Genomic DNA, 26999 nt, shown 5'->3' on the forward strand with positions numbered 1-26999 from the left:
CTCTCAGGAAACCAAGAATATGAAAGAACTTCCTTAATATGATAAAGAACATCTACAAAAACCCTACAGCTGACATCATAAGTAGTAGTGACTGTTTTCCTCCTAAGATTAAGAACAGAGCAAAGGTGTCCTCTTCTCATTATTTTTATTCAACAACATACTAGAAGTCCTAGCCAGTGCAAAAATGGCATACATTTTTAAAAGGAAGAAATAAAAGAATCACTACTTATAGACATGATTATCTATGAAAATCTCAAAGAATCTATAAAAAAGTTCCAGGAACCAGTGAGTCTGACAAGTCACAGGATACAAGGTCAATATATAGAAATCAATTGATTTCTATATACCAAGAGCATATAATATTTTAAAAATTCTGTTTATAGCAGTTTCAGAAATATGAAATACTGAAGAGACACATTTTTAAAAATACATGCAAGACCTGTACACCAAGAATTATATAACATTGCTGAGAAAAATTAAAGACTGAAATAAATGGAAAATAAGCCATGTTCAAGGACTGGAAGATTTAATATTGTTAAGATGTCCATTCTAAGTGAACATATATATATATTAAACACAATCCCAAACATAATCCAGCAAAGGTTTTTAAAAGTAGAGATTGAAAAGCTCATTCTATAATTTATAGGAAAATGCAAAAGACCTAGAATTGCCAAAGCAATCTGGAAAAAGAAAGCTAAAGCTGGCCATTTACACTGATTTTAAGACAAAGTATAAGCATACAGTGATCAAGATAGCGTGTTATTAGAATAAAAACAAAGAGATCAATGCAACAGAACACTCATCAAGTCCAGAAATAGACCCACACATACATGGTCAAATGACTTTCTACAAAGATGCGAAAGTAATTAAAATGGGAAAGAGAAGCCTTTTCAGGAAATGCCACTGGAACAACTAGGTATCCATATGGAGAACAAAAAAGAAACTTGATCCCTACTTTATGTCTTACAAAAAACCTGAGCGGCATGAGAGATGTAAATACAAAACCTAAAACTATAAAGCTATTAAAAAAAATATGAGGCAAATATTTTGTTTAGACTGGATACAGAAAGCAAGAACTATAAAAGAGAAAGGTATAGTAAATTAGATTTCATCAAAATTAAAAATCTCCATCAAAAGCATGCTTAAGAAATACATAGAAAAGTCATAGACTGAGAGAAAACAATCACAAAATATAGATCTGTAAAGGGACTTACATCCACAACTCAATAATAAGCCCTTTACTACAAAAACTTTCATTCATATCATTCACCCATTTTTCTTTTGCATCGGTGAGGTCTTCTTATTGATTTGTTCAAATATTTAAAAGTTCTGGGAGTTCCCGTTGTAGCTCAGTAGAAACAAATCTGACTGGCATCCACAAGGATGCAGGTTCAATCCCTGGCCTTGCTCAATCAGTCAAGGATCCAGCATTGGCGTGAGTTGTGGTGTTGGTCAAATACATGGCTCAAATCTGGCGTTGCTGTGGCTGAGGTATATAGGCCAGCGGCTACAGCTCCGATTGACTCCTAGCCTGGGAATTTCTGTATGATGCAGTGCATCCCTAAAAAGACCAAAAAAAAAAAGTTCTGTGATGTGAATTGAAAATATTTTTCCCAGTTTACTATTTGTCTTAATTACTTCCTTTTTCTTTTATACCATCTGAGTTTTAAATTGTACACAGAATAGACTTCTGCTACTCTGAGGTTATTTTTTAAAAGTTCTGCTCTAGATTTTCTTAGTACTTTCACACTGTTTAATTGTTTTGTTGCATTCAAATCCTTGTGCATTTAGTAATTTATCTTAATATAATCTAATGAGTACTTAATTCTGTTTTTCATTTTTTTCTTTAATAATAATGGCATTTATGACCATTATTTTTTCCTGAAAACAGCTTTCCTTATGTTCCATAGTGGTTGGTAAGATGTGTTCCCTTCTCCATCCCTTTCTAGACATTTTGTATATAATTTCCTTTTTTATTTTTCTTTTGACCCAAGGCTTATATCAAGTAATATGCATATGTGTGAAATTTTTAATTAAGATTTTTTGATGTCACCTTTTATTTTTATTAAAACATAGTTGATTTACAATTTTACACCTATTTTTAATTTGGCTGAAATGTGTCAAGGAATAGTGTAATAATTTTCTTTGTGGCCAAATACATGATCAATTTTTACAGATATTCCTTAAATACAGTAATAAATGTACATTTTCTTTTTGAGGGGTAAAAAGATCTAGTATATATCTATTAAACCAAGTGCACTGGTTGTACTATTTAAATTTTATTTCTGATCTTATTTATGTACTAGATTTGTCCAAATATGAGAGGGTTCTACCACTATCACTAGTTATCAACATCTCCTTGCCTTTTTTTTTTTTTTTTTTTTTTAATTAGGGCCGCACTTGTCACATATAGAGGTTCCCAGGCTAGGGGTCAAATCAGAGCTACAGCTGCCGGCCTACACCAGAGCCACAGCAACGCAGGATCCAAGCCGTGTCTGTGACCTACACCACAGCTCACGGCAACACCAGATCCTCAACCCACTGAGTGAGGCAAGGGATTGAACCCGCAACCTCATGGTCCCTAGTTGGGTTCGTTGACCGCTGAGCCACGACGGAAACTCCTCTTCTTGCTTTTTAATCACTCTTATATCTCTTATGTACTGAAATTTTATCGCACAATGTACTTTTCACCTTAAATTCTACCACATCTTCTGTTAATACTGCTCTTCCTCCTTTTTGCTTGCCACTCTTTCCTCTTGGTTTGCTTTTGCCTAGTACCTCTTTACTGTCCTATCTTCTTTTTTGTATTATTTTATGCTTATTTCTTATATATAGAATCAGCTGGATTTTGTGATTTAACCCAATCTGAGAGGGTCCAGAGGATGGAACAATTTATTCTGTTTTATTAAATGACTCCCATATTTAAACATGGCTTTATTCCTTCATTTTCATGTTGTTGTTGTTTTCTTCTTTATTAGCTGTCCAGTGGCATATGGAATTCCTGGACCAGGGATCTGATCTGAACCATAGTTGCTACCTAAGCCACAGCCGTGGCAACAATGGATCCATAATCCACTGTGCCTGGCCAGGGATCGAACCTGCGTCCCAGCACTACCAAGACACTGCTGATCCCACTGTGCCACAGCAGAAGCTCCTCTGGTGTTTTTTATTATTCAGATTTTTTCCATGAGTGTGTATTTTCCCATGCTATTAAAAACATGCCTTGTTTTATTACACTTTGCAGATAATGCATTTTTCATAAATTGAAGGTTTGTAGCAATCCTGCATAGAAGCAAATCTATTTGCACCATTTTTCCAACATTTTACTTCACTTCTGTTACATTTGGTAATTCTCACAATATTTAAAAATTTTTCATTATTATTATTATATTGTTATGGTTATCTGTGTCAGTGATCTTTGATATTACTACTACAACTCACTGAAGGCTCAGAAGATGGTCAGCATTCTTCTAGCGAGAAAATATTTTTTAATTAAGGTATGTACATTATTTTTTTTAGACATAATGCCACTGCAAACTTAAAAGACTACAATATAATGTAAACATAACTTTTTTATTCACTGGGAAACCAAAAAATCTGGTCACTCACTTTATTGCAACATTTGCTTTATTGTGGTGGTCTGGAACCAAACCTACGATGTATCTGAAGCATGCCTGTCTAACCTTTCTCTATTCTATACTATATATGATTGTCTTTCCTTAGCTCCTGGTTAAATAGCAGCATCCTATTATATGGATACATATTTATATTTGCCCAATCCCCTAATTAGCTGTCCTCAATTCTTCTAACACAAACACCACCAAAGGCCATCCAGTGGCACAAGTCACATATTTGGAAGTCATCTTTCACACTTCCTTCTCCTTCATCCCTATAACCAACTCATCACCAAGTCCTGGATCACACTAATACTTGTGTGCATCTCCTATCTCTCCTACCCTTCTAAAGTACCATCAATGTGCAATGGCCTCCTGTTCCACTCACATCAACTTAAAATTCCCACACTCATCCCTCTTCTTCAGTGCCTCTAGAACAGAGTACAAGTAGGGTATCATCACCTAAAATCCTTCAATAGGGATCAAGATGGCAGAAGAGTAAGACATGGCATTCACCTTCTCCCACAAACACACACAAAAAACCATCTAGGTGTAGAACAATTTGCACAGAACATCTACTGAATGTTGGCAGAAGACCTTAAACCTTCAAAAAGGGCAAGAAACCCTCCACATAACTGGGTAGAATAAAAGGAAAAAGAGAGAGAGAGTAATAGAGAAAGGAATCAGTACCAGACTAATACTCCTGAGAAAGAGTTGTCAAAGAGGAAAGGAACCCATACCCTGGGAGGCCACCTAGCTTACGGGGAGATCAACCAAGATGGAGGAATCTCAAAGCCTCAGAAAAAAGCACAACAGCTGGACTGAGGAGGGCAAAGCAGAGAGAGCGCCACAGAGACTATCAGTACCACAGCCCCTGGACACCACAGTCTAAGAAGCTCAGGTAAGGCTGGGCGCTGAGACTCAGGCTCCGGAGGTCAGTTCCAAGAAGAAGACTAGGGTTGACTGTGTGGAGACAGCCTGAGGGGCCAAGGAGCGGAGCACCACAGCCTAGGGAACCCAGGAAGAGGTCTGGGCCTGCAGGAGAAGCACGGCACCATTGCTGGGGTGGGCGAGAGAAGGGGCAGATCACCATAGGAATATCTTTCTCTGCTCAAGTGCAGACTCTTGGGGTGGGGAGGGGGCTTCTACGGGAGGTGAGGTGCCTGCTGCAAGGGCTATGGGTGGCTGTGCAGGCTAAGCACAATGGGGCACCTCTTGCATGGTCTACAGGTGGCAGGGGCAAACTCAGTCATCTCAGATTCCAGAGGTGATCTGCCACGACTAGGGGTCCATGAACAGACACCACATACAGCCCCGGTTACCTCAGAGGTCAGCACATAGGAGGGCACTGCAACCAAGCACCACTCGTAGTTAATCTCAGTCCCCTGGGAACTCGCATGCCCTGCCAATGCCACTGCCAAATGCTCCTGGCACCACCTACACCTGCATAAGGGTCATTGCCACTACCCAGGGCCCTGCAACCAGGAGCAGCTTGCACCATCTTCCTGCAGGTCCTTGCCACTGTCAAGGGCCCAGCAACCAGGCACTGGCTACTAGCCCTGGAAGCATGCGCAGCACCCTATCAAAGGGATAACAGCCTGCACACACTGAGGAAAAAGACAGCAGGCATCCAAAAAAGCAGCCCCATGCCAAAAATAAACAGTAAGCCTGCACAAAATATAAAGGGGTGCTCTTGCATAGAAGTAGACCTCCAAGATGTAGTTTTCCCTAAACTCACAGAATAAAAAAAAAAGTAAGCAAAATGAGGAAGCTCAGGAACCATTCCCAGTTAGGAGAACAGGAGAATTCAGTTGAAGGAGCAAACAATGAAACAGACCTCTTCTGTCTAACAGACACCGAGTTCAAAAAGGAGATAGTGAAAACACTGAAGGAATTAAGAGCAGATATGAACAGTAAGTAATGCAGACTGCTTAAAAAGTAACTAAAAAATATAAGGAGGAGCCAAGAAAAAGTGGAAAATTCATTTGCAGAGGTGGAAGCTGAGTTAAAGGCACTGAAGAGCAGAATGAATAATGCAGAGGAACAAATTAGTGACTTGAGAGATAGAATAACGGAAATCAACCAACCAGGACAGCAAACAGAAAACCAAATGAAAAAAGATCAAAGCAATATAAGGGATCTACAGGATAATACAGAGCAGGTCAATCTGTGCAAAATAGAGATTACAGAAGGAGAAGAAAAAGGGATTGAAGATATATTTGAAGAAACTGTGGCTGAAAATGTTTCAAATCTAAAGGAAACAGATATCAAGACACAGGAAGCATAAAAAGCCCCAAACAAGCTGAACCCAAACAGGCCCACACCAAGACATATTATAGTAAAAATGGCAAAAGGCAAAGACAAAGAGAGGATTCTAAAGGCAGCAAAAGAAAAACTAAAAGTTAATGAAAAGGGAACCCCCATCAAGCTATCAGCTGATTTCTCTAGAGAAACACTACAAGCCAGAAGAGAGTGGCAAGGCATACTCAAAGTTCTAAAAGGGAAAAATGTGCGGAACACTCTACCCAGCAAGAATATCATTTAAAATAGAAAATGAGGAGTTCCCGTTGTGGCTCAGCGGCAATGAACCCTACTAGTAACCATGAGGATGCAGGTTCCATCCCTGGCCTCCCTCAGTGGGTTAAGGATCCAGCATTGCCATAAGCTGTGGTGTAGGTCACAGATGCAGCTTGGATCCAGCGTTGCTCTGGCTGTGCTGTAGGCTGGAGGCTGCAGCTCCGATTTGATCTCTAGCCTGAAACTTCCATATGCCACGGGTGTGGCCCTAAAAAATAAAGAGAAAAATGAAATGAAATAAAATAGAAGGAGAAGTAAAGAATTTTCCCAACAAACAAAAACTAAAAGAGTACAGCAATACTAAATACATTCTAAAAGAAACACTGAAAGGGCTCCTCTAAATAAAAAAGAAGTAAGAAGAAACAGGATGGAGTTTCCATTGCGGTAGAGCAGAAACAAACCTGACTAGTATTCATGAAGATGCGGGTTTGATCCCTGGCCTTGCTCAATGGGTCAAGGATCTGGTGTTTTTATGAGCTGTGGTGTAGGTGGCAGATGTGGCTCAGATCCCACATTGTGTGGCTGTGGTGTAGGCTGGCAGCTGTGGCTCCAATTTGACCCCTAGCCTGGGAACTTCCATATGTCGCAGGTGCAGGCCTAAAAAGCGAAAAAAGTAAGAAATAAGATGGGGGAAATCACTACTGGGAAGCAATCACTTAAATGAGCCAATATACAGATCTAAAGGAATAAAACAAAACCTATTAACACAGGGAACAGCAAAACGATAAACATGAAGATGTTTAAAAAAGGATATTGAAATCATAAAATATAGGGAAGGAAAGTAAGAAAATCTAGATTTTTTTCTTTAGAATATGTTTAAGCGTCTATGACTATCAGGCTAAAGGACGCATATGTAGGAAGGGGTTAACATACCTGAAAAACAGAGCAACCACAAATCAAATCCCAACAATACATTCACAAAAGCTAAAAAGAAGAGGACACAAGCATAAAATAAAAGGAAATAATCTAACCAAAAAAAAAAAATTGGAACAAGGGAGAAACATAGAATCAACTGGAAAACGATTTAAAATGGCAATAAATACATATTTATCAATAATCACCTTAAATGTCATTGGTCCCATCAAAAGACATAGAGTGACAGACTGGATAAAAATATGTTGCCTACAAGAGACTCACCTTAGGGCAAAGGACACAAATTCAAAATGAGGGGATAGACAAAGATATTTCATGCAAATGGAAAAGACAGGAATGCAGGAGTTGAAATACTCCTATCAGAAAAAATACTTTAAAACAAAGGCCATAAAAAAAGAGAAAGAAGGACACTATTTAATGATAAATGGATCCATTCAAGAAGAGGATATTACACTCATTAATATAAGTGCCCCTGATATAGGAGCACCTAAAATATGTATAACAAATACTAACAGACATAAAAGGAGAAACTGATGGAAATACAGTAATAGTAGGAAACTTAAACACCTCACTAACATCAATGGACAGAGCCTCTAGACAGAAAATCAATGAGGCAACAGAGACCTAAATGACACACAGAAAGTTATACTTAACTGATATTTTCAGGACATTACATCCAAAAAAATCAGAATGTACATTATTTTCAAAGTGAACATGGAATATTCTCAAGGACTGATCACATACTGGGCACAAAACTAATCTCAACAAATTTAAGAGTATAGAAATTATTTCAACTCTCTTCTTTGAACACAATGGCATGAAACTAGAAATCAACCACAGGAAAAGAAATGAGAAAAAAACTGACTACATGGAGACTAAACAACATGCTACTAAAAAATCAATAGGTCAACAAGGAAATCAAAAGGGAAATTAAAAAAAATACCTTGGGAGTTCTCATCCTGGCTCTGTGGTTAACAAACCCAACTAGTATCCATGAAGACATGGGTTCGATCCCTGGCCTCATTCAGCGGGTTAGGGATCCGGCATTGCCATGAGCTGTGCTACATGTAGGTCACAGACACAGCTCAGATCCTGCGTTGCGGTGGCTGTGGTGGAGGCTGGCAGCTACAGCTCCAGTTTGACCCCTAGCCTGGGAACTTCCATATGCCGTGGGTGTGGCTCTAAAAAGACACACACACACACACACACACAAATACCTTCAGACAAATGATAATGAAAACACAGCAATTCAAAATCTGTGATGCCATAAACACAGTGCTTAGGAGGGAATTTCATAACAATGCAGGCCTTCTTCAAAAAAGAAAAAAATCTCAAATCAGCAACTTAAGCCACCACCTAAAAGAATTAGAAAAAGAACAACAAACAAAACCTAAAGTCAGCAGAGGGAAGGAAATGATAAAGATCAAAGAAGAAATCAATAAAATAGGGATTAAAAATGATAAAAAAAAAAAAAATCAGGAGTTCCCATTGTGGCGCAGTGGTTAACGAATCCGACTAGGAACCATGAGGTTGAGGGTTCGGTCCCTGCCCTTGCTCAGTGGGTTAACGATCCGGCGTTGCTGTGAGCTGTGGTGTAGGTTGCAGACGTGGCTTGGATACTGCATTGCTGTGGCTCTGGCGTAGGCCGGTGGCTACAGCTCCTCCGATTGGACCCCTAGCCTGGGAATCTCCATATGCCACGGAAGCGGCCCAAGAAATAGCAAAAAGACAAAAAAAAAAGATAAAAAAAAATCAATAAAACCAAGAGCTGGTTCTTTGAAAGGGTAAACAAAATTGACAGATGTCTGGCAAGACTCACCAAGAAGAGGAAAGAACGAACTCAAAGTAAGAAACGAAAAAGGAGAAAGCTCAACAGGTATTGCAAAAATACAAAAAACCGTAGGAGAATACAACGAACAATTATATGCTAACAAATTTGACAACCTAGAAGAAATGGACAACATTCTAGAGACATACAGCCCACCAAAACTGAATCAAGAAGAAAGAGATCAATTAGACAGACTCATCACTAGAAATGAAACTGAATATGTAAAACACTCCCTACAAACAAAAGTCTAGGACCAGATGGCTTCACAGTTGAATTCTACCAAACATACAAACAAGAATTTATACACATTCTTCTTAAAATTTTCCAAAAGGCTGAAGAAGAAATAATCCCAAAGACATTCAATGACACCACCATTACCCTAATATCAAAACCAAGGATACTACCAAAAAAGAAAATTATAGGCCAATATCTTTGATGAATACACACACAAAAATTCTAAACAAAATTTTGGCCAACCAAATACAACATATAAAAAGATCATATACCATGACCAAGTGGGATTCATCTCAAGTTCACAAGGATGTTTCAACATATGCAAATGAATCAACGTCATACACTACATTAACAAAACAAAAATAAAAAACCACATGATCATCTCAATAGATGCAGAAAAAGAATCTGACAAAATCCAACATCCATTCATGATAAAAAAGTGGGTATAGGAGTTCCCGTCGTGGCGTAGTGGTTAATGAATCCGACTAGGAACCATGAGGTTGCGGGTTTGGTCCCTGCCCTTGCTCAGTGGGTTAAGGATCCAGCATTGCCGTGAGCTGTGGTGTAGGTTGCAGACGTGGCTCGGATCCCACGTTGCTATGGCTCTGGCTAGGCCGGTGGCTACAGCTCCGATTCAACCCCTAGCCTGGGAACCTCCATGTGCTGCGGGAGTGGCCCAAGAAATAGCAACAACAACAACAACAACAACAACAACAAAAAAAAAAAAAAAGAGAGAAAAAAAGACAAAAAGAAAAGTGGGTATAGAGGAAACATACCTTACCATAATAAAAGCCATTTATGACAAACCCACAGCCAATACAATACTCAATGAAGAAAACCTGAAAGCCTTCCTGCCAAAATCTGGAACAAGACAAGGATGCCACTCTCACCGTTTTTATTCAAGTTAGTATTGGAAGTCCTAGCCACAGCAATCAGACAAACAAAAGAAATGTAAAAATATAATACCTTTTAAAATCACACCCCAAATAAACACCTAACAATAAACCTGACCAAGGAGATGATAGACTCATATACTGAGAACCAGAAAACATTAATCAAGGAAATTAAATATATCCCATGGTCCTGGATTAGAAGAATATAATTTAACTGGCCATACTACCCAAAGCAATATACAGATTCAATGCAATCCCTATCAAATTACCTATAACATTTTTCACAGAACTAGAACCAACAACCCAAAATTTAAATGGAACCAGAAAAGACACAGAGTTGTCAAAGAAATCCTGAGGAACAAAAACCAAGCAGGAGGCATAACTCTCCCAGACTTCAGACAATATTACAAAGCTACAGTCATCAAGACAGTTTTGTACAGAAACAGACATACGGACAAATGGAACAGAACAGAGAACCCAGAAATAAACCCAGACACCTACGGTCAATTAATCTTTGACAAAGAAGGCGAGAATATAAAATTGGAAAAAGACAGTCTCTTCAGCAAGTGGTGCTAGGAAACTGGACAGCTGCATGTAAATCAATGAAACTGGAACACACCCTCACACCATGCACAAAAATAAACTCAAAATGGCTTAAAGACTTAAATATAAGATGAGAAACCATAAAACCCCTGGAAGAGAACATAGGCAAAACATTCTCTGGCACCAACCTCACAAATGTTTTCTTAGGTCAGTCTTCCAAAGCAATAGAAATAAAAACAAAAATAAACAAATGGGACCTAATCAAACATAAGCTTTTGCACAGCAAGGAAACCATAAACACTACTGTCATGGATCAGTGCTAACGAACCTGAGCAGTATCCACACGAACTTGGGTTCAATCCCTGGCCTTGCTCAGTGAGTTGAAGATCCTGTACTGCTGTGAGCTGCAGTATGGTTCATAGACGTGGTTCAGATCCCATGTTGCTGGGGCTGTGGTGTGGGCCGGCAGCTGTAGCTCCATTTTCACCCCTAGCCTGGGAACTTTCATATGCCACAGGCACAGGCCTAAAAAAAAAAAAAAAAAAAAAAAAAGACAACCTATGGAATGATGCAACCAACAAGGGCTTCATTTCCAAAATATATAAACAATCATAAGCTCAAAAGCAAAAAAAAAACAAACAAACAACCCAATTGACAAGTGGGCAGAAGACCTAAATAAACATTTCTCCAAAGAAGACATACAGTCAATAACCACATGAAAAAATGTGCAACATCACTAATTCTTAGAGAAATGCAAATCAAAACTACAATGAGGCACCACTTCACACCAGTCAGAATGGCCATCAAGTCTATAAATAACAAATGCTGGAGAGAGTGTGGAGAAAAGGGGACCCTTCTTCACCGTTAGTGGGAATGTAAATTGGTACAATCACTATGGAAAACTGTATGAAGGTACCTCAGAAAACTAAATGTAGAGCTACCGTATGACCTAGCAATCCCACTCCTGGGCATATATCCAGACAACACTTCCAATGAAAAAGATACATGCACCCCTATGTTCACTGAAGCACTATTCACAATAGCCAAGACATGGACAGATAAATGGATTAAGAAGTAGTAGTACATACACACAATGGAATACTACTCAGCCATAAAAAAGAACCAAATAATGACATTTGCAGCAACATGAATGGAACTAGAGACTTTCATACTAAGTGAAGTAAGTCAGAAAGAAGACGACAAATGCCCTATGATATCACTTATATCTGGAATCTAATATATGGCACAAATGAACCTATCTACAGGAAAGAAATAAACTCATCGACTTGGAGAACAGACTTGTGGTTGCCAAGGGGGAGGGAGTGGGATAGACTTGGAGTTTAGGATTAGCAGATGCAAACTATTGCATTTAGAGTGGATAGGCAATGAGATTCTGCTATATATAGCACAGAGAACATATCTAATCACTTATGATGGAGCATGATGGAGGATAATACAAGAAAAAGAATGTATGTATATATAACTGGGTCACTTTGCTGTACAGCAGAAATTGAAAGAACATTGTAAATCAGCTATAATGAAAAAAAATTTTTAATAATCACAATTAAAGGGGAAAAAAACCCTTCAATAGATTCTTATACATTTAGGATAAAATACAAATAACATAAACCTCGGCGGACGGGATTAAGATGGCAGAATAGAAGGACTGGAGCTCAACTTCTCTCCTAAAAACAACAAAATTCACAACAAAAGACTGAACATTCTTCACCCAAATGGACCGGAAACCTTAAAAAAGATATTATACTCAAGAAGAAAAAGAGGACAAATCAAGAGGTATGAGAGGTGATTTCGTGATACAAACAACCCCATACCTCCTGGGTGGGAAACTCCACAGACTGAAAACTAACTGGTTCACAGAGACTCACCTACAGGAGTGACAGTTCTGAGCCCCACATCAAACTTCCACATGTGGGGATCTGGCACCGGGAGAAAGAGCCCCTGGAGCATCTGGCATTGAAGGCCAGTGGGGCTTGTGCGCAGGAGCTCCACAGGACTGGGGGAAACAGAGACCCCATTCTTAAAAGGCGCACACAGACTTTCACATGCACTAGGTCACAGAGCAAAGCAAAGTCTCCATAGGAATCTGGGTCAAACCTGACTGCAGTTCTTGGGGGACATCCTGGGAAAGCAAGGGTGAACGTGGCTTGTTGTGAGGGAAGGACATTGAAAACAAAACTCTCGGGAATATTCAGCAGCCGTGCCTTTGTCTGGAGGTGGCCATTTTGGGAGAATATGGCCCCACCCATCAGTCAGTGCTGAGAAGCCCCAGGGCAAGCAGCAATCCAGGTGGGATCACAGCCCCACCCCTCAGTAAACAGGCTACCTAAAGACCCCTCAGGCACACAGCGGCCTCTAATCCCACCCAGAGACTAAGCCCCACCCACCAGAGGGATTACAATCGGCTCCACTCACCAGTGGGCAGGCATTAGCCCCTCCCATCAGGAAGCCTACAGCAAGCCCCCATACCGACTTCAGCCACATGGGGGGCAGACACCAGAAGTAAGAGAGGTTAAAACTCTATTATCTGTAAAAAGGTCACCACACCAAAAACCTATAGAAATGAAAGACAGAGAACCATAACTCAGATGAGGGAGAAAGGAAAAACTCCAGAAAATCGGCTAAGCAATGAGGAGATTCTCAGCCTCCAAGAAAAAGACTTTAGACTGATGATGCTGAAGATGATGCAAGACACTGGAAATAAACTGGATGCAAAGATGGATAATCTACAGGAAACACTGACCGAAGAGATACAAGACAAAAAACTTAAACAAGAAGAGATGCAAAATACAATAAATGAAATAAAAAATTCACTAGAAGCAGCTAACAGCAGAATACAGGAGACAGAAGAACGAATAAGTGAGGTGGAGGACAGATTAATGGAAATTACGGCTGTGGAACAGAAAAGAGAAAAAAGACTGAAAAGGAATGAAGATTGTCTCAGAGAACTCTGGGACAATGTTAAACGCATCAACATCCGTATTATAGGGGTGCCAGAAGGAGGAGAGAGAGAGGAGACAGAAAAAAAAATTCCAAGACATAATAGCCAAAAACTTCCCTAACATGGGAAGGAATCACTCACTCAAATCCAGGAAGTACAAGGAGTACCATATAAAATAAACCCAAGGAGGAACACCCCGAGACACATATTAATCAAAGTTAAAGACGAAGAGAAAATCTTGAAAGCAGCTAGGGAAAAGAAACAAATAACATACAAGGGAATCCCAATAAGGTTATTGGCAGATTTTTCAGCAGAAACTCTGCAGGCCAGAAGGGAGTGGCATGATATACTTAACACTTAAATGATGAAAGGAAAAACCTTCAACCAAGATTACTCTACCCAGCAAGGCTCTCATTCAGATTTGAAGGAGAAATCAAAACCTTCACAGATAAGCAAAAGCAGAGAGAATTCAGCAACACTAAACCAACCTTATAACAAATACTAAAGGAACTTCTCTAGCCAGAAAAGAACAAAAGAAGGAGGAAAGAAAAAAGAGCAGCAAAAACAAATCCAAAGCAATTAATAAAATGGCAATAAGAAAATACATATCAATAATTACCTTAAATGTTAATGGACTAAATGCCCCAACCAAAAGACATAGACTGGCTGATTGGATACAAAAACAAGACCCATATATATGCTGTCTTCAAGAGACCCACTTCACTTCTAGGGGCACATACAAATTGAAACTCAGAGGATGGAAGAAAATATTTCACGCAAACAGGGATCAAAAGAAAGCTGGAGTAGCAATACTCATATCAGACAAAATAGACTTTAAAATGAAGAATATTTTAAGGGACAAAGAAGGACATTACATACTGATCAAAAGATCAATCCAAGAAGAAGATATAATAATTTTAAATATCAATGCACCCAACATAGGTTCACCACAATATATTAGGCAACTGCTAACAACCTTAAAAAGACAAATCGAAAATAACACAATCATAGTCGGGGACTTTAACACCCCACTGACAGCAATGGACAGATCAACCAGACAGAAAATCAATAAGGAAACAGGCCCTGAATGATGCATTAAACCAGACGGATTTAATAGATATTTATAGGACATTCCATCCAAAAGCAACAGAATACACATTCTTCTCAAGTGCACATGGAACATTCTCTAAGATGGAACATATCCTGGGCTGCAAATCCAACCTCAGTAACTTTAAGAAAATTGAAATCATATCAAGCATCTTTTCCGACCACAACACTATACGACTGGAAATCAACAATAAGAAAAAACTGCAAAAAACACAAACACATGGAGACTAAACAACATGCTACTAAACAACCAATGGGGGAGTTCCCGTCGTGGCGCAGTGGTTAACGAATTCGACTAGGAACAATGAGGTTGCAGGTTCGGTTCCTGCCCTTGCTCAGTGGGTTAAGGATCCGGCGTTGCCGTGAGCTGTGGTGTAGGTTGCAGACGTGGCTCGGATTCCGCGTTGCTGTGGCTCTGGAGTAGGCTGGTGGCTACAGCTCCGATTCAACCCCTAGCCTGGGAACCTCCATATGCTTCGGGAGCAGCCCAAGAAATAGCAGCAACAACAACAACAAAAAAACAAAAGACAAAAGACAAAAAACAAAACAAAACAAAAAACAACCAATGGGTCACTGAAGAAATCACAGAGGAATTAAAAAATACCTAGAAGCAAATGCAAACAAAGACACAACACTCCAAAACCTAGGGGATGCAGCAAAAGCTGTTCTCAGAGGAAATATTATAGCAATACAAGCCCACCTCAGGAAACAAGAAAAAGATCAAATAAACAACATAACTTTACAGCTAAAGCAGCTCAAGAGAGAAGAACAGACAAGACCTAAAGTTAGTGGAAGGAAAGAAATCATGAAAATCAGAGCAGAAATCAATGAAACAGAAACAAAGAAAACCACAGAAAAGATCAATGAAACGAAAAGCTGGTTCTTTGAAAAGATCAACAAAATTGATAACCCTTAGCCAGACTTATCAAGCAAACAAGAGAGAGGACTCAAATCAATAAAATTAGAAAGGAAAAAGGAGAAGTAACAACGGACATCACAGAAATACAAAGGGTCATAAGAGACTACTATATGCAACTATATGCCAATAAAATGGAAAACCTAGAGGAAATGGACAAATTCTTAGAAAAGTACAATCTTCCAAGACGAAACCAAGATGAAATAGAAAAGACGAATGGACCAATCACAAGAACTGAAATTGAAACTGTGATTAAAAAACTTCCAACAAACAAAAGTCCAGGACCAGATGGCTTCAGAGGCAAATTCTATCAAACGTTTAGAGAAGAGCTAACACCTATCCTTCTGAAACTATTTAAAAAAATTGCAGAGGAAGGGACACTCCCAAACTCATTCTATGAGGCCACCATCACCCTGGTACCAAAACCAGACAAAGATACCACAAAAAAAGAAAACTACAGGCCAATTTTGCTGATGAACATCGACGCAAAAATCCTCAACAAAATACTAGCAAACCACGTCCAACAATACATTAAAAGGATTATACATTATGCTCAAGCGGGATTTAACCAAGGGATGCAAGGGTTCTCCAGTACCCGCAAATCCATCAGTGTGATACACCACAATAACAAACTGAAGAACAAAAACCATATGATCCTCTCAATAGATGCAGAAAAAGCCTTTGACCAAATCCAACACCTATTTCTGATAAAAACCCTTCAGAAAATGGGCATAGAGGGAACCCACCTCAACATGATAAAGGCCACATATGACAAACCCACAGCAAACATCATTCTCAATGGTGAAAAGCTGAAAGAATTCCCGCTGAGATCAGGAACAAGACAAGGATGTCCGCTCTCGCCACTACTCTTCAACATAGTTCTGGAAGTCCTAGCCACGGCAATCAGAGAAGTACAAGAAATAAAAGGAATCCAAATTGGAAAGGAAGAAGTAAAACTACCACTATCTGCAGATGACATGATACCATACCTAGAGAATCCTAAAGACTCTACCAGAAAACTGTTAGAGCTCATCCACGAATTTGGCAGAGTTGCAGGATACAAAATTAATACACAGAAATCGATGGCATTTCTATACACTAACAATGAAAGAGCAGACAAAGAAGTTAGGCAAGCAATCCCGTTTACCATCACATCCAAAAGAATAAAATACCTAGGCGTAAACCTACCTAAAGAGACAAGACACCTGTACTCTGAAAACTGTAAGACACTGATGAAAGAAATCAAAGATGACACAAATAGATGGAAAGACATACCATGCTCGAGGATTGGAAGAGTTAATATTATCAAAATGACTATACTACCCACGGCAATCTACAGATTCAATGCAATCCCTATCAAATTACCAAGGACATTTTTCACAGAACTCAAACAAAATATTTTAAAGGTTGTTTGGAAGCACAAAAGACCCAGAATAGCCAAAGCCATCCTGAGAAAGAAAAATGGAGCTGGAGGAATCAGGCTCCCGGACTTCAGACTATACTACAAAGCAACAGTCATCAAAACCGCATGGTACTGGCACAAAGACAGAAATGTAGATCAGTGGAACAGGATAGAAAGCCCAGAGTTAAACCCATGCAACTACAGCCAACTAATCTATGACAAAGGAGGCAAGACTATACAATGGAGAAAAGACAGCCCCTTCAATAAGTGGTGCTGGGAAAACTGGACAGCCACATGGAAAAGAATGAAATCAGAACACTCCCTAACACCATACACAAAAATAAACTCAAAATGGATTAAAGACACTAGATATAAGACCAGACACTATAAAACTCTTAGAGGAAAACATAGGCCAAACACTCTCTGACATAAACAACAGCAACATCTTCTCAGATCCATCTCTTAGAGTAATGACAATAAAAACAAAAATAAACAAATGGGGCCTAATGAAACTTCAAAGTTTCTGCATAGCAAAAGAAACCCTGAAGAAAATGAAAAGACAACCCACAGAATGGGAGAAAATATTTGCAAAGGAAGCTACTGACAAGGGATTAATCTCCAAAATTTATAAACACCTTCTGCAGCTCAATATGAAAAAAAACAAGCAACCCCATCAAAAAAGGGGCAGAAGATCTAGACAGACAATTTTCCAAAGAAGATATACGGATGGCCAAAAAACACATGAAGAGATGTTCAACATCACTCATTATTAGAGAAATGCAAATCAAATCCACCATGAGGTACCAAGTTACACCAGCCAGAATGGCCATCGTCAAAAAGTCTACAAACAATAAGTGATGGAGAGGGTGTGGAGAAAAGGGAACCCTAGCACACTGTTGGTGGGATTGTAAATTGGTGCAACCGCTGTGGAAAGCAGTATGGAGATGCCTCAGAAAACTAAACATAGAACTACCATTTGACCCAGCAATCCCACTCCTGGGCATCTATCCAGAGAAAACCACGACTCGAAAAGACACATGTACTCCAATGTTCATTGCAGCACTATTTACAATAGCCAAGGCATGGAAACAACCTAAATGTCCTCCGACAGAGGAGTGGATCAAGAAGATGTGGTACATACACACAATGGAATATTACTCAGCCATTAAAATGAATGAAATACCAGCATTTTTAGCAACATGGATGGACCTAGAAACGATCATGCTAAGTGAAGTCAGCCATACAATGAGACACCAACATAAATGCTTTCACTGACATGTGGAATCTGAAAAAAGGACAGACGGAACTTCTTTGCAGAATAGATGCTGACTCACAGACATTGAAAAACTTATGGTCTCTGGAGGAAACAGTTTGGGGGTGGGGGGATGTGCTTGGGCTGTGGGATGGAAATCCTGTGAAATCAGATTGTTATGATCATTATACAACTACAGATGTGATAAATTCATTTGAGTAATAAAAAAAATAGCAAAAAAAAACACACAAAAAAACAAAAAACATAAACCTCAAGGCCGTATATCTCTGGATCAGATCCACTTCATGCCATTCTGTTCTTTGCTCTCTCCATTCCAGCTACACTACTGTTCTCCCATGCTTCTACCATTATAGTATAAAAACGATTATGACTTAATGTGCATTTATCATGTGCTCAATGGTTTTCATGCATTATCTCATATATTCCTCACAAGACAAATACAACTGATACTCCTATTTTATGGATGAGGAAACTGATACTTAAAGGAATTAAGTAATTTGCCCAGGATTTTACAGCTACTTAAGTGGCTATGCCAAGATACAAATGCAGATCTGATCCTGAGTTCATTATACCTGTTTCCTCAGATCTGCACTCTTCAACTACATTTAGTTTATCCTGGTACTACTGATGATACCTTGCACATATTATCTACATAGCAATGTTCAATCAGGTGTTCGTACTTTGTAAAAAATTATTTCTACCCACAACTATGTAAGAGAAGACTTACTCCTAATTTCTCTAACCCATCCAGTACAGAAAAGTAAAAGGTTACAATATCTCTAAACCTATGACTATGGAATTTGAACTTGTGGTAATTTTTTTTCAAAATATCAAAAACAGAATACCAACAGGCTTTTAAAATAATGTTTCTGATATATTCAATGAACACAGAGAGAAATTAAGTTTGGAAAGACCCTTAGGGATTACTCTGATTTATCATTTTGTTTTATAAATAAGCAATCTGAAATTTAAAACTCAAATTAAATGTCCTGTCCAAGTTGCAGAGCCAGCTAACAGCAATGTCAGAACTATTAGCTTCCAATCCAGTGCTTTCTGTTACAGCATATTCCAATCAACTGGATAGACTCAAGAGTTTTAATAGCTTATCTGTCAAAAAAAAAGATTTTAAAGAAACAGTAAAAAACAACTTACATTAAAGAATCTATTTCTAATTAACATCATATTGGCAATAAAGTTTTCCTTCCACTCAAAGTGGCTTATTATGTGCATTTTGAATTTAGAGAAAAAAAGAAATAAAGAGAATACCTTTTTAGTCCATCTTTTTACTCCATTATATCCTTTGGTTACCAGCTGTCTATGAAAAAAGCTGTTGAAGAAGTGAACCTAGAAGGATATCAAATACAAGCACTCACATTATATTAGGCTGTGCCCAGCCTTAACTTCAAAAGAAAATGAAAATATAAAAATCCCTGAATGTAAGACAGACAAAAAAAAAAAAAAAAAGAGGAAAAGTTTCATCTTAAAAATGATGACCAGGGAGTTCCTGTCATGGCTCTGGAGTAATGAACCCAACTAGTAATCCATGAGGACACAGGTTCGATCCTTGGCCTTGCTCTTGCTCAGTGGGTTAAGGATCTGGCGTTGCCATGAGCTGTAGTGTAGGTCACAGATGTGGCTCAAAGCCCATGTTGCTGTGGCTGTGGTGTAGGCCAGCAGCTGCAGCTCAAATTTGATCTCTAGCCTAGAGACTTCCATATGCCGTGGGTGAGGCCCTAAAAAGACAGGAAAAAAAAAAAAAGACCAATGCGATTGGTGGCATCTGCAACACCAGGACACAGGTGGGTTACAGGAGTGGGCTGTAGGTCACAACTATGGCTTGGATCTGATCCCTGGCCCAGGAACTCCATATGCTGTGGGACAGCACCCTCCCCTAAAAAGACCAAACATACATTACATGATTCTAAGAAGAATGTTTCAATTTTTCCTTAGAGTAACCTTATAGCTGTAGTGCATAGTTAGAACTGGAATAGGGCAGTAAATAGACTGCCTTAATCCAGTCAGACAAAGAGGAAATAATAAGTGATAAAGTTGAAAGAATGATGTAACAATTACCTTGAAGTCCAGGTATATGGATTACAAAACTAACCCCCATCTGAAGGATGTTGATTTGGAGACTTCTCTAGTCATGACAACTATAAAAAGACCTTAGCATGATCATTTCTAGCACTGAAAAAAGTTACCCTAGTCATATGGAGCATCATGTCCTGCACCCTTGGCTTTATCAGCTTGACTAAGATAGGCAAGCATACTATGGTCTTAAAGTGTTCACTTAGTAACTTTAGTAACACTAACTTGAGATGATAAAACTGTTCCCGCAGCTGAGGTTCTCAGGGTGTGGCCATCAGATCAGCAGTATCAGCATCACCTGAGAATTTGTTATAATGTAAATTCTCAGACCCTACTCCAGACCTACTAAAGCAGAAACCATGTGAGTGGGGTCAGCACTCTGGTTTCTAAAGATTCTGATGCACATTTGTTATGAGAACCATGCAGCTTAAGGTATCAATTACAATAGGCTTATAGTAGCTATCTCTAGGCAGTGATTCTCCAATTTTGAGTGCCTCAAAATCTGGAGGGCTTGTTAAAATACAAATCACAGTTCCCCACCTCCAATTTCTAATTCAGTAGGTGTGAGCTGTATCCACAAATCTGCATTCCTAGTAAATTCCTAGGTGATTCTGATGCTGCTGGTTTGGGGGTTACACTGAGAAACATCACCTTAGTACTTTTTTCATCCAGTGAAGGTTTAGAATTAAATGTGGTGGTAATGAAGGGAAATTACACTATTGAAATTAATCCTTTCATGGTAAAAATCATCTGTATGTTCATATTTAAACTTTCTGATGATTAAGAGAATTTGACAGAATAGAGAATCTGACATTAACTTCATGATTCCAACTTAAAATGTATTAACAGATTTTTGATTTTAAGTAGAAAGTTATGACATTTTGTCTATATTAATATTGTTGGAATCTGAGATTGTTTACCTGTGTAAATTATTAGATTTATAAATGTTCATAAATTACTTGGAAAGGTTTTGCTTGTTGAAATTAAAGGCTGCCCCATCAGGCAATTTGAGTACTCAGAAAGCAAATTTAATACATTGAAAAAATAGCTTTGATATGTAACTAATAAGCTCTTAAGGGAATTGTAGAGTTTAAGTTTGTGTTTTAATTCAAGAATAAGCAAAGATGTATACTATTTTACTACATTTTTAAAGGGAGGGACATTAAGTTATATTTAAAAGCTCAAAGCAAACAGTCTTTTTTTGTGAATTTCCCCACTGGAAAAAAAAATCCTCCTCAAGACAGCAAAAAACACACCCACTCTGAAACAAATAAGCAGAAAAACACTGGCATCCTGACTTTCTTATGGTGAAATGATTTTATGGAACTTATTCCCAACCCTAGCACATGATCAAGACAAAAAACCTTTTTAAGAGTTCCCATTGTCGCTCAGCGGTAGCAAACCCGACGACTTATCCATGAAGATGTGGGTTCGATCCTTGGCCTCACTCAGTGGGTTAGAGATCTGGCATTGCCATGAGCTGTGTGTGGTGTGGGTCACAGATGCAGCTCAGATTCCTCATTGCTGTGGCTGTGGCGTGGGCCTGCGGCTGCAGCTGATTTGACCCCTAGCCTGGGAACCTCCATATGCTGCAGATATGGCCTAAAAAGAAAAAAAAAAAAAAAAAAAAGCTTTAAAAAAATCTAAGAAATATCAAATAATTACATAAAGTTAAACACAAAATTCTTCCTTTAATACAAAGGACTCTTTCTCCTGAAGAGGAAGTTTTCACTTACTTTGTCTGGGACTGCATCCATTATCAGCTCACCATACATATTAATGACCTATAAAAAGTCAACATAAAACCAGCTTACTAATCCTATAAAATTCAGAGAACATCCTACTCAGAAATGAATAACATACTGCTGCTATGCTCAGTAATCAAACCTTTCAGACACTGGGTTGCTAAATGAGTCACTTGAGTAAGGAATAAAGAATTCTTGATTCCAAAAGATAACTGTGAGGCCAATACAGAGGTTATTAATCTATTTTATTGTTCAACATCCTCTGCAACTTTTCTACACTGACAATATACAATATACTTACCTGGTCGTTCAGCCAATTCTGACCATCGAGGGTTGCCAGATCGTCCATATCCAGCATGTGCTTATTGTAGAAGACGCGGAAGTTGCATTTTTGATGTCTGGCCCGATAGTTTGTTATTTCCCTATTGATAAAAGGTTTTCTGAAACAGAAATATTTTGAAAGAAAAGGTAAAGAAAACATAAGCTCAACTTGATTTATTTATTTATTTATTTATTTGTCTTTTGTTGTTGTTGTTATTGTTGCTATTTCTTGGGCCGCTCCCGCGGCATATGGAGGTTCCCAGGCCAGGGGTTGAATCGGAGCTGTAGCCAACGGCCTACGCCAGAGCCACAGCAACTCGGGATCCGAGCCGTGTCTGCAACCTACACCACAGCTCACGGCAACGCCGGATCGTTAACCCACTGAGCAAGGGTAGGGACCGAACCCGCAACCTCATGGTTCCTAGTCAGATTCGTTAACCACTGTGCCACGACGGGAACTCCCTCAACTTGATTTATTGATAAATATTTGGCTTGTTTTTTTTAAATAAAGAGAAAAGATATATAAGCCAACAATTTTCTTTTCAAGGGCTTAAGCATCATTGACAAACCTATTAGAAAAGTCTTCATTAAAGACATCTTTCAATCTTCCAAGGACATCTTTTTCACTGAGTGGGACCAAACTGCCATACTTCTTCATAACCTCATCTAGGAATCCTTAAATAAAGCAAAGAAGAAAAATTAAGACGGAAAAGGCGTTTTCAGCAAAGTCACTATCCCAATACTTAATCTATACACAACACTTTACATTTAACCCGTATTACTAAGTATACATGCTATAAAAAAAAAAAACCTTTCCAAAGTTATGTTTCGTTAAAAAATTAAAATCAATCAATCAAGCAGGCCCTCAGCTTTCCAAGCTAGACAGAAATGCTCCAAGGCATCATTTCACATTGGATTTGTAAGCTACTAATGTACTGTTGGAAAGAGAATGGCTAGCTGAAATTAAAGACTGACATATTTCAATAGAATCCTATCTCCGAAAGCTAAAATCTAAAGGGCTTAATCACCTGGTTAAATGTATCCACTGCATTTGGTAATTGAAGAAATTATGTTTTTAAAAAATCACAAAGGGAATTGTTGGGGACACTCATTGCATTTATTATTTGATAAAGGTATGAAATTTCACATCTCGTAACAAGGGACAAATTCTAAGGCAATTTTTATATCATACAATTTGATAGTTATTCTACTCATGATACTGCATAAACCTATGAGGTTAGCTTAACTCGATAAGAGCTGGTAAGGCATATTTTATGTTTTTGGTGAGGCATACTTTAAAAGAGGAAATAGAATTAAAGGATAACTTCTTGACCAGAATACAGGCTGGTCTTCTGGTCAATTTAAGGAATATGTATATGCATTTTAATAGCTTCCAAGAGGATCCACTGAAGAAATATACCTAAAAATACCCTAGGGAATAAAATCAGGACATTATTTCTAAGTGAATTCACAGAAGCTGAGGAAAGGTTTAGAGGGTCACAGATGTGCAGATATGACTCACCCTATTCATGATGCTGACTGGGGAGAGCAGCAGTCTGGCTAACCAACAGTCTGACAGTTAAGTCCACTGAGTTAAGATGGAAGAAACGAGGACTGTTAGTCAATTACTTTACCCAGCCCCCTTTCTAACTTTGAGAATGGCCTCTGCTAAGCCATTATAAATATAAAATGGACAGGAATGATCATAACAGAGTAACTATCCTGGGAATAGAGTGTTTTGTATGGGAGAGGAGCAAACAAAGGTGTGAAAAATCTGCTCCTGTTAGTCTCCCACTAGAGTGGCTCCCAATTTGAAAAGCTTAAGACAAGAGCACAGTAAGCAGGAACTGGTTTGCTTATGCCTGGTTTAGGCATACAGAAGACAGAAAGGGAGTTTCATGTTCCAGTTCAGTCAAAGTAGGAGATGAAGATTTTGGGGCTTCTAAACTAGGAAGCCACTCAACCTATGTTTGTCTACATAACGCTAATAAGCATAGCCTTGTGTCTGCATGGAAAAGTAGACTCAAATAAAAGATAAAGAATCCCAACATTTGAGAAACTGCATTTAAGAAATAAATTTTATACAAATATATTGCTCCTAATAACAAAAAATTAAACTTTAGGCCCAGCAACCTTAATTGAGACTCCTCAAATAAGAAATAGCAGAACTCCAATTGTGATGATGTAGTACGACGAGAAACTTACCTCCTCCTATAAATACATCAAAAATACACCTACAAATGGAACAAGTCTGCAGAAAACATACTGAACATTAGCAGAAGACCTCAAACATCTGTAAAGACAAGAAAGATCTTGTCCTATGCCACAGCCACAGTCACTCGGGAGCCAACCCGCGTCTACAACCTACACCACAGCTTGCGGCAACGCTGGATCCTTAACCCACTGAACAAGGCCAGGGATCAAATCAGCACCCTCATGGAGCCTAATCAGGTTGGTTAACTGCTGAGCCACGAAGGGAACTCTCTGTGCTCTGGCCCCACCTCCATGGGCCGCAGGAGAGCAACACCTCAGCCAGCTCCCCAGCCCCAGCCATCACCTTGGCTGGCTCCCATGCCCCAGCCACCACCTCAGCAGGTGCCAGAAACAGATGCCTACAAGTTAGGCACATGCAGAGGTGGGGCTGAAACCACAGCTAAGCCCAGGGGCTGTACAACTTGGAGAGCAGACCTGAAATCTCTCCCCAAGGCTGCAGGAGCCTCAGATTTACACCTCCACCTCTGGCTTTCTAAATTTAGCACTTGAGGGCATCCAAACGGATAACGGGTGGTCCCATGTCTGGGACAGGTCTGGCTTTTGCAGCTGTGGGCTTTGGGGGCACACGCACTCAAGGGCTGGGCCAGGCCAGGTTCTAAGCTGCCTCCATAGCTTCCACAGCAGGTCTAAGTGCATAACTACTGCTGTCCTGGGACCTGACTTCAGTAGACCTACGCTGGTGGGCTTCTTGAAAACAACACCTGAGAGATACCCAGGCAAATTGCCAGCATTCCCACAGTTGAGGCAGGGCCAAGAGCAGTACCAACAACAGTGTATTTGTGGAATTCCCGTTGTGGCTCAGCAATAACAAACTTGACTAATATCCATGAAGATGCAGGTTCGATCCTGGGCCTCACCCAGTGGGTTAAGGATCCAGCGTTGCCATGAGGTCACAGAAGCAGCTTGGATCCCACGTTGCTATGGCATAGGCTGGTAGCTGTGGCGCCAATTCAACCTCTTGCCTGGGAACGTCCACAGGCTGCAGGTGTGGCCCTAAAAAGCAAAAAAACAAACAAAAAAAGTTTAACTGTGAGCCCCCACAACACAACAGGTGACAATTGACATAACAAAGCACATAGATCAGCAAGACAACTCTGACAGAGGAATACTCAGAGGCTTCTCCCCCACTGGGAGTGTTCCAATCCCACCTATCTTACACTGCAGCTCAGAAACGCATCTAGAGGCTTTTAATATAACAACTAGGGAGGAGACCATGACCCTGACAGGGCAGGGACAACAAAACAGCAAAGAGGAGGCCTTGTTCAATATCCAGTGCAGGCTCTGGTCCTAACACCAATCATACCTCCTGTCAAGGGGCTAACAGCCAGCAAACACTGAGGGAAGAGGTAGGTGGTAAGCATACATGCTAAAAACAACCCTCACACCAAAAAATATTAAACCCACATAGGCTACCAAGGAAGGTTCCCACATAAACAGTCCTCAAAGGAGTTCCCTGATGGCTCACAAGTGAAGGATCTGGCACTGTCACTGCTGTGGCTCTGGTTACTGCTATGTCTTACATTCGATCCCTGGTCTGGTAACTTGTGCATGCAGTCAAAAATAATTTTAAAAATTAGCCCTCCAAGACCACAGTAGGTAACTGTTTCTCCTAAACTCATACAGCAAGAGAAATATAAGTTCAATGAAAAAGCAGAGGAACCCCTTCCTAATAAGATCAAGAGAATTCCTCTCAAAGAACAAACAATGAAACAGACCTCCTCAGTTTAACAGACATCAAGTTCAAAAAGGAGATGATGAAAACACTGAAGGAATTAAGAAAGGATATCAAGTGAAATGCAGATTACTGTAAAAAGGAACTAAAAACTAAAGGAAGGAGGCAAGAAAATTAAAAAATTCATTTGCAGAGATGAAAGCTGAACTAAAGGCAAGAATAGCAGAATGAATAATGCAGAATAAGAAAGCAATCTGGAAGACAGAACAATGGAAATTGCTCAATCAGAACAACAGACAGAAACCCAAATAAAAAAAAAAGAAAAAGAAAGAAAACAATGTAAGAGACCTATGGAATAATAAAATCTACTTATACAGGGATCCCAGAAGGAGAAGAGAAAAGGGCACTGAAAACAGATTTGAAGAAATTATAGCTGAAAACATCCCAAACCTAAAGGTAACAGGTATTCAGGTGCTGGAAGTACAGAAGGCCCCAATAAGATGAACCCAAAGAGACCTACACCAAGACATATTACAATAAATAAAAATGGCAAAAGTTAAAGAGAGGATTCTAAATGCAGAAAGAACAGAGTTGATTACAAGGGAACCCCCCATAAGGCTACGAGCTGATTTCTCTACACGAACACTGCAAGACAGAAGGGAGTGGCAAGATATATTAAG

General features: G+C 39.3%; 1 protein-coding gene across 3 annotated transcripts in view; it reads right to left on the reverse strand.

Moving 5' to 3' along the window:
* SENP5 (SUMO specific peptidase 5) overlaps positions 1-26999 on the reverse strand; it is a 77042-nt gene that overhangs the window by 13423 nt on the left and 36620 nt on the right. For all 3 annotated transcript variants that reach the window (XM_047789490.1, XM_047789471.1, XM_047789480.1), the window contains exons 3-6: positions 22943-23048; positions 22354-22492; positions 22044-22091; positions 19486-19563 (exon numbers count right to left, since the gene is read on the reverse strand). In XM_047789490.1, coding sequence (XP_047645446.1) covers positions 19486-19563; positions 22044-22091; positions 22354-22492; positions 22943-23048 — 371 coding nt within the window. The remainder of the gene's footprint in view (positions 1-19485; positions 19564-22043; positions 22092-22353; positions 22493-22942; positions 23049-26999) is intronic.

This window comes from Phacochoerus africanus, chromosome 1, assembly GCF_016906955.1.
Source record: "Phacochoerus africanus isolate WHEZ1 chromosome 1, ROS_Pafr_v1, whole genome shotgun sequence".
Lineage (NCBI taxonomy): Eukaryota > Metazoa > Chordata > Mammalia > Artiodactyla > Suidae > Phacochoerus > Phacochoerus africanus.